The sequence below is a fragment of the Euprymna scolopes genome, chromosome 39 (assembly GCF_053919585.1).
Source record: "Euprymna scolopes isolate OS-2025 chromosome 39, ASM5391958v1, whole genome shotgun sequence".
NCBI classification, from domain to species: domain Eukaryota; kingdom Metazoa; phylum Mollusca; class Cephalopoda; order Sepiida; family Sepiolidae; genus Euprymna; species Euprymna scolopes.
In genome coordinates this window covers 3255215-3268672 of record NC_136520.1, presented here as the reverse complement: position 1 = coordinate 3268672, position 13458 = coordinate 3255215, and the positions used below count along the sequence as shown (strand labels likewise).

The window sequence follows — 13458 nt, the reverse complement described above, 5'->3', positions numbered from 1 at the left end:
GGTTCGATTTTTAGGAAGAAAAACTAGTAATAATAATGGGGAGGGAGTGTCGGGGCTTTACATTGAGTTATCTCCCCGTGGCGTGTCAATAAATTCCATAATGGCTGACAACGCGCTCTCATAAGAACGTTTTTCCGCTGTAAAAAAAAAAAAAAAAAAAAAAACTACTCGATCAAATGAAATGACTTTTTTTTATTTTTCAGAGATCTTCAGTCCAAAACGGATACGTACAATATAACCTTTTTTTTTTTTTTCGATATTTTCATTTTTTTTTATGTCTTCATTAAACTATACAAGTGCCAATTTTACAAATATCTTTAATTAATTTTCTACCTTATCGTTTTCCGTAATTGTTGGATATGTTACTATTTGAAATCTGAAAATTACGTAGGTACCGTTTGTTTTACTTGAAATTCAATATTTTTTTTCGTTATTATAATATAGAAGCACCTTTTTGTTTTTAAATTTAATCCCGGGCAACGGTGTTTTGTTTAACCGTGGTAGAAGACGATTAGGCGGTGGAGGTTGGAGAGGAGGGTAGGAGTTGTGTTTGAATTTGCAAAGTTGTCAAGTTTTCGCTTTACGATTACGACAGGTTCTTATGTAGTTTTTATTGTTTTCTAGTTCACAGACGTTGGGCGGACGTGAGAAGGAAAAGAGGAAGAGAGAGCGCGGGGTTAGGGCTTTTGTTTAACACGACAACAACTACAGTCCGAGTAGAAAGAAGGAAGTTTTAATTATAAAAACAATTCTACCAGAGAGTTTTTCGTTCTTTCCTTCTTTTAAAAAAAGAAAAGAAGAGATAAGAAAAAGGAACTCTTTTTTCCCGCAACACGTGTTTGACTGGATTATTATTAGCAGGAAAGCTCTAAAAAACACACACAAAAAAAAAACAAGTGCCCGTTAAGTGATTTACGAATAGAGACTCACAAAAAAGCCCGAAACTCTGTCTTAATTTATAAAGTTAAAAATTTTATTTAAAAAAAAAAAAAAAAGAAAGAAAACCTCGAAAAAAGGGAAACATTTTTTGTAAATAATGGTACGTTGGATTTATTTCAAGCGACGTTTAAATATCCGATTTCTACTGATTTTAGCAACGTTTTTCCTGTTTTTGTACATGTATTTTTATTTCCCGTCGACTTACTTGGAAAATGTGGCCGAGGAAGAGAAGTTACGATACCGAAAGAAAAGATACGAGAATTACCAGCAAAGTGAACCCCACCGGAGTGGGCCCGGCGAGCAAGGACAGTCCCTCACGTTGAAAGGGGAGCAAGCCGAAAAGGCGAGGTTAATTGCCAAAAAGGAAGCTTTTAATTTAGTTGCCAGCGACATGATCGCCTTGGACCGAAGTTTACGAGATGTAAGAGATCCAAAGTAAGTATTTTTTGTTTTGCGTATTTAATTTTTTTTTTCTTTTTTTTGGGGGGGGGGGGTTAATTTATATATATTGTTTTTGCTTATGCATTTTTGATTTTAAATAGTTTTTTTTTTTATTAAGATTAAATTGAGGTTTCACGTTTTTTTTTTTTTTTTTTTTTTTTTTTTAACTATTTATTCAATTGTAAGGTGGAAGCACAGAATAGTTACAAAACACCCTCTCCTCACCATATTAAGAATGGCTTTCAGAATAATAACATTATTTCAGCACGGTACCAAAAATACATAAGTACTTTATGCAGTTTACGGAGTAGGCAGTTCCTATTTATAATGCCTCCCCACAGGACAGAATTAGACACCAGGGTCGTTTTTTTAATGTGGAGAAAAGGAACAAAAATAAAAATTGTCTCAGTCGTGAAGGATTTCTCCTCCACTGACAGAGAACAAGAAATTGAAGTGCAGCATCTGAAGAACAGATACTACACTTTGGTCTTGTCCCGAAGACCAAGATTAGATTACGGAATGGGCAGTTTAAGCGAAAAACAAAAAAGGCAGAAAAAAGGGGCTGTAACTCTTACGTGACTGATTAAAAGGGATCAGACCGTTTTTTTTTTTTTTTTTATTGTTTTTCACTTAATGGTCCTATTTCCTTCGCCTCCCCATGAGGGCAGAGTTAGACACAAAGGTCTGTTTTTAATGTGGGGGAAAGGAACAAAGGTTTTTTTTTTTTTTTTTTTTTTTGTTATTTTACGACCTGCCCCAGCGTAGTATAAACGCCCCCCCCAACCACCCCATGTTAAGAACGGCTTTCGGAATAAACTCCCCATTATAGAACGGCTTTCGGAGTTAGGAGTGTTTTTTCCGAAAGCTGTTCTTATAGTGGGGAGATTGGGGTATATAATAATACGTTGGGGCACGTCGTAAAAATTTACCGGAATAAAAATTCTCCCAGTCGTGAAGGATTTCTCCACTCCACCACTGAGAACAAAAAATTGAAGTGTGATATCAGAACAGATGCTACACTTTGATTTTGGCACGAAGGCCAAGAAATCTCTTTCCCTTAATCTTAAACCATTACTGAAGTTAATAAGTCTTTTATTCTTTTAAGAATACAGAACTTTATAAAATAAACTTTTTAAAATAACTGTTTTATTTATAAACAATGCAAGCATAACTTTGAAATTTATTAAAGAACATTTTTTTAAAATGTTAAAATAAATTTTAAAAAGTTTGTTTTATAAAATTCTGTATTGTTTTGAAATAAAATGGTGCTTATGTATTATTGGTACCGCGACCGCGCTGTTTTTAAAGTTTTTTTTTTTTTTTTTTTTTTGTCCTAGTGCAGAGAGTGATCCGGGCGTAAATAATAATGTTATTATTTAAAAGGCCGTTCTTAACATGGGGAGGGTGTTTTGTACCTATTTTATACTTCAACCTTACAATTGAATAATAATAAAAAAACATAAAACTTTAAACTTGGAAATACCATTAAAAAAAAAATAGCGCGGCGCCGCGGATCCACTCTCTGCATTAGTGCACTTCACTTTTTTCTTTTTCTTATTAAATTGTTAGGTGGAAGCACAGCACAGATGTCAGAAAGCACCCTCCCCTCGCTCTCCCCATGTTAAGAATGGCTTTCGAAATAACGTTATTTCAGCGTTGTACCAATAAAATACTTATTAAACTTCAGTAATTGTTTGGTAGCATTAAGTGACCCCCCCAAAATAAAACAAACAAACTGTGTGATCCCTTTTAATGTCCTTTCCAGTCATGTAAGAGTTACAGCCCCTTTTTTTCTGCTTTTTCGCTTAAAGTAAACCTTGGACACGGACTGTGCTGAAATAATAACATTATGAATTTTCAAATTAAATTAAAGTTTTACGCTATTTTTTATCATTGTTAGGTGAACGTACAGAATAGTTACAAAACGCCATCTTCCCATGTTAAGAATGGTTTTCTAAATAATAACGTTTTTTCAGCACATTAGCATAAGTGCATAATACCCCCCCTCCCTAAAAAAAAAAAAAAAAAAAAAAGAATTAAAAACAAAACCGAAACTAACTTAAGTCTTTTTGACAGTTCGGGTTTGTTTTACTATGCACATAGATTCGAAAAAGTTGTCAAAAAATAAGTATATAACAAATGTTATCAAAAGCAAGATAAGTTACTTTTCTACCAAACTGGATAATTTTTTATTGTTTTATTTTAATGTGACATGTTTATTCAGTTCGAAAAATATAGTGTTTACCGATGTAGTTGGAAAATTTAAAATCGCGCCGAACTCTCTGCTGAACCCTGTAAGTTTGGGAAAATGAGTTAAAAATGAAAAAATATACAAAATACTGTTAAGAACCCACCGAATATATGTAATACTGTGTCACGGTAACATATAATGAGCGAGTTTCTAACAGTATTTTGTATACATATATATTTTTTTAAACTCATTTTCCCAAACTTACCGTGCTCAGCAGAGAGTTCGGCGCCATTTTAAATTACATCAGTAAACAACGTTTTTCGAGATGAATAAACATATTACATTAATTAAAAAAAAAAAAAATTATCCAGTTAGGTAGAAAAGTAACGGGTTTTTATTACTGTACACATAGATTCGAAAAAGTTGTCAAAAAACAAATATATAACAAATAAATGTTATCAAAGGCAAGATAAGTTACTTTTCTACCAAACTGGATATATTTTTTGTGTTTTTATTCAATGTAACATATTTATTCAGCTCGAAAACCATACAGTGTTTACCGATGTATGTATTGGAACATTCAAGATGGCGTCTTATTCTCTCTTTAACACGGTAAGTGTGGGAAAAGATGTTATAAATAAAAAATCGGATAAAATATTGTAAAAAACTTGCTCAATATATGTTACCGTGGCATAGGTTGACATATATTCGGCGGGTTTTTAATAGTATTTTGTATAGTTTTTTTTATTTATAACACCTTTTTCCATACTTACGGTGTTAAAGAGGGTGTGAGACGCCATCTTGAATTTTCGAATACATCGGTAAACACTTTGTTTTTCGAGCTGAATAAATATGTTACATTGAATAAAAACACAAAAAATATATCCAGTTTGGTAGAAAAGTAACTTATCTTGCCTTTGATAACATTTATTTGTTATATATTTGTTTTTTGACAACTTTTTCGAATCTGTGTACAGTAATACAAACCCAAATTTTTTTTTTTATATAAAAATCCAATGTTGCTTTCGTTATAAAATTGTTTTATTAAAATTATATTTTCTTATGCAAACTTTTCAATAAATGTTTTTACAATTATATTTTAATAAATTTTTAATACGGCAAATGTTTTCGTTTTCAAATGGCGCTCGCCCAGTTTAGAATGTCATTTCATTTTTTGTTTTTAATAATAATAAAAAAATGTTTCATGAAAAACGTAGATTCCACGAACAAAGCTTCTTTCTTAGAACTGCACGCCTGGTGAACTCTGTTCCGCTTGCCTGTTTCCCTCCCGACTTCAACCTGGATTCTTCAAGTCCAACACAAACAAATTCCTGATGAACCGCCCCCTTAAGTAATGACACCTTATCAATTCTCCAATACTATTGCTACACTATCCCATAGAGTACTGTACACAAAATTAACCCATGTTCTAATTAACCCAGCTTTATCAAGAAATAACCCTAAGGCAGTTAGCTTAGGGAGGGGGCACTTTCCCGGATGGTTGTTTCAAATAACCTAGTTCATGACAGAAGGCCTCCATTTGCATATTAGCAAATAACAATAATTTGGCCCTATTAAAATTGTCAGCACTACGGTGATGTAACAAATCATAAAATTTCAACACTTTTTCTAATACGCTGATTGCCTTAGATAAGCTGGAATACCTTGTAATATCCAACGGGAAGGTATTTTCAGAAGGATGTGTCTCCTGAGAGTACAAACGTGATACAATTTTTTTATTAGTTTCGTTTAGACAAGGTAAGGATGAGATTAGCCAATCGATGCCATCTCTATTGAGCCATTCCGGGCCATACATCCAGAAATTGAATAACTGGGGAAATTTAAAAGTGTTGATACCTCTAGTTAGATCTGCCGGATTTTCCGACAAAGAAACATTTTAATTTCGGTAGAATGCCAAATTTAATATTAACATCTTCTGAAAATTTTTTTATCTCTGCAATCCTGTTTTCAATGAATATATTTTCTTGGATCCTTTACCGTTCAGGACCCACGAGAGGGCAACCTGGGAATCAGACATCAGGAAAAAAATTATAAATTTTAAGGGGCCCCAGGGCACCCAAACTCTGAGGGGCTACCTTAAGGGCTAAAAACATAGCCACTAGTTCCAAAGTGGGAAGTGACTTCCCTTTAATTGGGGCCACTCTGGCCTTTGCGAACAACAGGGAAGAATTCGTTCCCTGTTCTGCATACAGGGTGAATCCGTATGCGTTTTTCGATGCGTCACAGAAACAAATAAATTTGACAGAATGATTTTCTGACAATATACGCCTGGAAAATTCAAACTTCCCCAAGTCATTTAGATCCTTGGCATGGGTTTGCCACAGCTTATTGAGCTCTTCGGGTATCTGCTCATCCCACAACAACTTGCTTTTCCAGATCGAGCTGACAATGATCTTCGCTTGTATCGTGACGGGAAGAAGCATAGATAAAGGGTCATATACTCCTGATATTTGCGAAAGAATCCCCCGTTTGGTATTGACCTCAGGGTCCACTAAAGTGGGAGAAAGTTTGAACGTATCCCGAACAGGATCATATAGGTATCCCAATACCTTCTCAAAGGCGGGAAAGAGAGAAATAGTTTCATCCTCCAACATTTTTTCTTGTATCTCAGAACAGTTAGAATTGCAGGATCGCAAATCAAAGCCTGCCTCTAACAATCTGCTATGAACATTGTTATAAATAGCAAGTAGGGACTCTCCATCACAACTGGTGGTGACAAGATTATCCACATAAAAATTGTTGGAAATAGCATGCAATGCTGCATCTTTTGCATATTTTTCCGCATGGAATTTCAAAATGAAGTTCAGAATGAAGGGGCTAGCATTGAACCCAAATATAATTGTTTTGTACCTGTAAGTACATAATTTGTCACCTTTTTTTAAGGAAAAAACAAAATCTGTTTTTATCCTCTTCCGACTTAAGATGAATTTGTAAAAAGGCCTTTCTTATATCACCTAGAAGGACATATTCATTTTTCCTGAATCCCAGCAATAAATCCAATAATTTAGCAGATAAGTTTCACGCCCATGTAGGGAGCGTCATTAATTGACATCCTCTCTCAACATTTTAGAGATCAGTTGAATACGAGACAAATTTTTGTCATCATTCCAGTTCTCTCCTTAATAACGGGTCTATGAGGAACCCAAATATAATCTTCATACTTCCCAGGTGGGACAAAAAACTGCTCCACTATTCTACATTCCTCATAATCCTCAAACACTTGGAGGTACTCATTATACATTCCCTTCCTTTCTAAGGACTCTGTCACTCTCTCCATTACCTTTAAGGAAGTCACAAAGTTACCTTTTACCTGTGGGAGTTTATCATGATGCCACGGTAAATTTACATATTTCCCCTCCTCCTATACGATGGAGGCTTTAAACTCTTCTATCTTCTCCTTGTCCACAGCCGATAACTTACCCTCTTCATCGATTCCTAATGAGTAGAGAGTGAGCAACGTCTCTACCCCTCGTTCAACTGTGGATTCAGAGAAGAACGTCTTCAATCCGTCCTCATAAGAGAGTGTCGGATTTAGAACAGAATTGATTAAATAGATGTTGCATTGAGGAAGGGATTTCACAACGTTATTAAAGGGAGGCGACTCTACCTTATTCAAATCTTTATTCAAAAAATTTTTGCTCTCGCCAAATGGAATTATGTCGTAACGGCAACGCATGGAAACACTGGAATTATGTAACCCCTGTGTTTCGATGCGTTGCCATTAAGACACTCAACTAATTTGAGATTGTTTAATTTACTCAGAAGGTCCAAACCAATAATCCCTTTAATTGGAGTTCCGTTTAAATTCTTATAACCGGGAGAGAGTCGGAATCCTTCTTGAGCTAAGTTTTGTTTGGCCTTAATTTAAACCTACATCACTTCCGGTTTGGCGATGGGTCCAACAGCTAATGCATCACATTTTTTTTTTTTTTCACATTCTTTTTCTCCTTCACAGCCTACCTACTACCACTTTTTTTTTTTTTTTTTTTCTAAACACACGAGCAACGCCGGGCACCTAGGCTAGTTATATATAAAAATAATTTTATAAAATCAACAATAGATTCTCTACAGTGCAATGTAAACTTCAATGTATTGTGAGAGGCATGTGAAGCTTCTTTCTGGTGTATCCCGATGGGTCCCCAATTGGAGCAGGCAATTGATTTGATCGAAAAAATGATCGATTTCACTGATTTGGTTGACAATTTAAAATATGGGAGTGTAAAACATTTGTTGATCATCATTCTATCCCGGGCAACGTTTGGTCTCCCTGCTAGTATACCTATAAACTTGAGTTTTTTTTTTTTGTTTTTTTTTCTTGTTCTTTAATTTATATTAAAAGCCTACTTCTTTATCGAAAAATTATTACAAACTTTTTAATAGACTCTGTCATGGATATGCAAGCGACTACATGAAGTTAGTGTTGGGAAGATTAATCAGAAGATTTGGGGGAATCGGAAAAATTGATGCTTATTTTCCGATGCCAAAACGATTCTTTTTTTTTTTTTTTTTTTTTTTTTTTTAAATTTGGTTTTGTTTGAAACCAAAATCGTCCATTGCTGGCAATAACGATAAAATAATAAATATTTATTGATTTTAAAAATCACCAGTAAAACTAAAATCGATAAATCATCCTCCACATCTGTATTTTGACATTTAGGGAAATATCTGTATGTTTTTTTTACGAAGATCAGGGGAAATAACAATCTATCTCTATATAAATAAAATGAACTCATTTTTTCCCGTCTGATTTTGACCTTAATAGGATTAAAAATCAAGATATTTCATGCAAATATAATATGCACAAACGGCAGAACAATATCTGAGGTGTGTTATAGGCTTATTATTTCTCAAATTCCTCGATAATCTTAGATTTCTATACTTTTTCTGCTGAGAAGTCACGGCCAAAATCGGTTAAGATCAATGGAAGTGGTAAAATATTTTTTCTCTTATAAATTCCTCCTCCCCCTGCCACCACTTAACACCGTTTGGGGATCGTTCACAAGGAACAGTTGAGAAGAGAACACTGGTTTGGCTTCGTAGTTCTTTCATGTGAAGTTATTTAAAATCACTAAACTAAGCTGCAGTGCTCTGTGGCGTAGTGGTTAGCGTGCTGGACAATTCACATTATATTTTCACGTTCGCGCCGACCTACCGTAGTCGTTTTTTTTTTTTTTTTTTTTTTTTTTTTTTCCTAAACAACTGGAATGGACTTTTCTTGGTGGCCGAACTGTTAACGTTGCAGATGTTTTTTTTTTTTTTTTTTTTTTTTTTTTTCACACTTTATTTTCCTACTTTTACTCATGACTCCGAGTTTGATCCTTCCTACTTACCTACCATAACATCTTTTAAAACTCCCTCCCCCCCCCCCCCGTCCCGGAAACAAACACTCGGGCAACGCCGGGTACCCCAGCTAGTAGTTAAATAATTAGAGATTTATAAAGAATCGGAATCGGGGGGGGGGGGGAAATATTGGAATCGTCCCATCACTACATAAAGCTTAACTTATTTGCATATGCCTTTGAAAAAGGAACCTTAATTAATTACTTATTCATTTTTTATGGTTTCTTACTGGATGATTGATTTTCATTTCAATATTACGCTGAATTCTATTTATGTATACAAGCAGCTTATCCTGCCTTGACAGAGTTCAAAATAGCCTTCATAGGATGATTCATGAGGGATGCTCTTTTCTCTTCCCTGCAACCTCTTTCCCACAGTAGAGACATTGCAAACCTGTCTCTGCTTTATCGTTATTTTTTATGGCTAGTGCTCGTCTGAGCTCCAATCTATGACCCCCCCCCCCCACGGCCTGACTTTCACAAAAAAAATACTCGTCTAGTTGCAACCACTATCATTAATTTCCCCCTACTCTTTATCTGTGCCTAAAACTAAACGTAGATTCCATGAACAAAGCTTCCTTCTTAGAACTGCACGGTTCTGGAATTGTCTTCCGTTTTCCTGTTTTCCAACTGACTACAATATGGTCGTCTTCAAGTCCAACGTAAACAAGTTTTTGATGAGCCATCCCCTTAAGTAATCCAGTTTTTGAAAATTTCCACTACTAACGATTACGATATTTTCCCATTGACTACTGTACACTCTTTAATCCTTATCCTCGAGTGGCCTCCCGGCCTTAATAAGTAGTGACTCCTATGTAAAAAAAAAAAAAAAAAAAAAAAAAAAAAAGTTAAATAAGATGAAATAAAATCTAATATATAAACGGCTCTATGTCTGTCTCCATATTTTCAAACTCTATATCTTCCAAATCTAAAAGGCACAGAGCGGCGCTTCGAATGATTGGATTTTTTATCGGCCGTTCTTTTCTGGATCTTCAGCCAGTTCAAATAGTTTTTAAGGGTCAAAATTGGGTCAAAATTGAAAAAAATCGTTAAACACATTGTACGTTCATCTAAGTTAATTTTTAATTTTTTTTTTTGTTTTCTTCAAATGTTTTTTTTTTTTTTTTTTAACAGCCTTTGTTAAAAAGTATACAGTTCTATTAAGCTTTTATTGTTTAAATAATTTAACTTCGTTCATTTTATTAAAAAAATTTGAAAAGATATTTTTCACTCAGAAGTGAGCTTCGAAAGATTGTCAGTGAAAGAAATACAATCGGCAAAAGATAATATATTAAGTCAACTGAATTAAAGGAATAAATTATAAGATGGTCAACATCATGAATTTTGGAATATGACTTTGTCATTTATTCTCTCTCTCTCGTGTATATATATATATATATATATATATATATATATATATATTAGATGAAGAATCCCGAAAGGATGAAACGCTAGTGTCTGTAGGTATTTAATTATTATAGTAAAAAAATAATTATGACAGCCCCTTTAAGAAATTCGTTTCTTATCGTTGAGCACTTTCAGTTGAATTAAAAGTCGGTCAATTTAGCTCTTATGCGTAGATCATCGTATAACGATTTGATCACTGTCTGTCTGACGTAATGAACATTTAAATTAAAATGTTTAAAATTCAACGCTATTTCACACGGTTAATAGTAGCCGAATGGATACGGCCTCCGCTAATCGAGCCAGAGATGTCTCGTGTCGCGGGGTTCGAATCGTTCGACTGGTAGTAATCGTGACACCCTGCACTGAAGAATCCCGAAAGGATGAAACACTAGTGTCTGTAGGTATTTAATTATTATAGTAAAAAAATAATTAAATATATATATATATATATATATATATATATATATATATATATATATACATTATAATTTGTAGTACTGTTTCATTGTATTACAACTCATCAGTGCCGCTGAACTAGCACCTCTCCCAAGCTGAGGATTGAACCTAGAACCATTGCGTTAACAGTCGGCAATTCTACCCATCGACCCACAGGAGCAGTGCCCGCAAATAACCTCGACAAATGCCTATTAAACGAACATATAGTGCTCAAACCGTTTTGTTTTACAAACAAACAGCGAGCCTCGCATTTTTTAGCCAATTAAGTAGCGGTAGAGATTATTTACGACAGTGCTCTACTCAAAGAGGGGGGGGGAGGGCTTAAAATATATTTATAGTCATTGACATACAGTATTGTTTCGTTGTATCACAACTCATCAGTGCTGCTAGATTAGCCACTTAAGAGAGCTTGATAAGGATACCTTAAACGGGCCTTATCGGGCTTGAAACCGACGGTACCAATGATCTGTCTCAACTAACAACTTTCTGTACACACATATATATATATATATATATATATATATATATATATATATATATTAATTGCATTTTCATCCCAAACAAAGCACAGTGCTGTAGGGGGCTACTATCTTGGACATAATTTGCAAGGAGACTATATAAGGAGTTGAGCAGTAAGATGTCTGTTTACATTAAAATTGAACTTCTGCATGTCAGTACAGTCAGGGAAGCAAGGACCCGGAAATGAGTTCTAGTCTAGCAGTCCTAGGGAAGAAACTATTAGAGTAAAAGGCTTTCTGGCATCTGGGGATCTCTTCTGTGTCGGGGTGGGATTTTGCTGCTTGCCCGGTTTGTCGAGGGTATTTACGTCAAAACGAATACAAAGGCTTGTAATTTGTCGGAAAACCTATCATTGAAATACGGTAAAATAGACAGAGGGATGCAATATTTTGTCGATGGGACAGGAGGTTGAAGCCTGGCTGACAGTGCGGGACCTATTAGGTTCGCGACTCACTTTAACCTTGTTTAAGATGAACCAGCCCAGATGTGGCAACAATACTCCATACATCGGTGAATGGTGGCCTTGTAGAGGCACAGGACATTCTCAGGCGTAAATAATTTTCTAGCACGATAGAGAGAGCCCACCTTGGCAATGCCCTCAATGTGTCTATTCTAAACCATGCTTCTTGTGAACGTTAAACCAAGGAGTTTGAACGAAGAGCTTTCAAGTAATGTATCATTAGTCATAGCTATTGCTGGTTGAGAAGGTTTCTTGTAATTATTAAAGGAAACTAGTTTAGTCTTGCCAGCATTGAATGTGACCATTTTTGTCCCGATTCCACTACAGACTAGGGTTTCTACTATTGCCTTGGATATATGTTCATTTGTTTTCTCTTTGTGTCTGTTATAGAACGTGGTGTCGTTAGCAAATATACACATCCCTGAGGCAATTTATCATTTGGACAGAATTTCGAGCGGAACCCTTTATTTACTTCATGGGGGTAGCATGTTCTTGTTCCGTCAGCCATGACTGGATAGAGGTCCTAAGTAATTTGCAATTGTATTTTTTAGTCGCCCACACTGAGGATTGAACCTTCAACCTTCAGGAGAATATCACTTTTTACAATTGATTTTTCCAAGTACTCTAACCACTGCGCCAGGGGTATCTACTTGCGTTATGTTAGAATTTGAGTGATCCCTAAAAATCTTTAAATGTTTTATTTGTTTGGTGTTACGCTATCAACTAAAGTTATAGGATTCATTTTTATACCCTGTGCAGCAAATGCTTAAAGAAAAAGAATCGTGTGTGTGTGCGTGTGTGTGTGTGTGTGTGTGTGTGTGTGTGTGAGTGAGAAAGTTTATTCCTTGTGGACTCCTAAACAGTTCGGCAGATTTTATGAAATTTTACTCAAATGAACTTTGTGAGCCTGGCAGTGTTTTTAGATCAGTTTTGTATCGGAATGTACAGCCTCACATCACAAGAACATCTGATAAGGTTTATTACCGTACAAGCAGAAAGGTATAAAAGCCAAGTACGTCCAAGGATGGAGTACTGCTGCCACATCTGGGCAGGAGCTGCTAAAAACAGCCTATCCTACCTTGACAAAGTACAAAATAGACTTCGTGGTTTAGTGGGGGATGCCCTTTTCTCTTCCCTGCAACCTCTCTCCCACAGAAGAAACGTTGCAAGCCTATCTTTGTTTTATCGTTATTTCCATGGCAGGTGCTCGTCTGAGCTCCAATCCCTCGTCCCCCCTCGCCAATCTTTCACGAGAAACACCTGGCTGAAACTACTGTCAATAATTTCCCCCACTCTTTATCTGTGCCTAAATCCAAATGTAGATTCCATGAGCAAAGCTTCTTTCTTAGAACTGCCCACCAGTGGAACTCTCTGCCGCTTGCCTGTTTCCCACCTGATTACAACTTGGACGTCTTCAAGTCCAACATAAACAAACTCCTGACAAACCGCCCCCCCTTAAGTACCTATTTACTATGCCTCCCCACGGGACAGTTAGACACCAGGGTCGTTTTTTAACGTGGTGAAAAGGTACAAAAATAAAAATTGTCTCAGTCGTGAAGGATTTCTCAAGTAAGACACTCTATTAAAACCCCCAATACTAATGATTACTACAATACTATCTCATTGATTACTGTACACGCAATAACCCTTATCCCTGAGTGGCCTTCGGGCCTTGATAAGTGGTG

General features: G+C 35.6%; 1 protein-coding gene across 5 annotated transcripts in view; it reads left to right on the top strand.

Moving 5' to 3' along the window:
* Positions 1-246: 246 nt before the first annotated feature.
* LOC145263611 (putative N-acetylgalactosaminyltransferase 9) overlaps positions 247-13458 on the top strand; it is a 272142-nt gene continuing 258930 nt past the window's right edge. For all 5 annotated transcript variants that reach the window (XM_080120454.1, XM_080120453.1, XM_080120451.1 and 2 more), the window contains exon 1: positions 247-1374. In XM_080120454.1, the coding sequence (XP_079976580.1) occupies positions 1037-1374 (338 nt within the window). In that variant the 5' untranslated portion in view covers positions 247-1036. The remainder of the gene's footprint in view (positions 1375-13458) is intronic.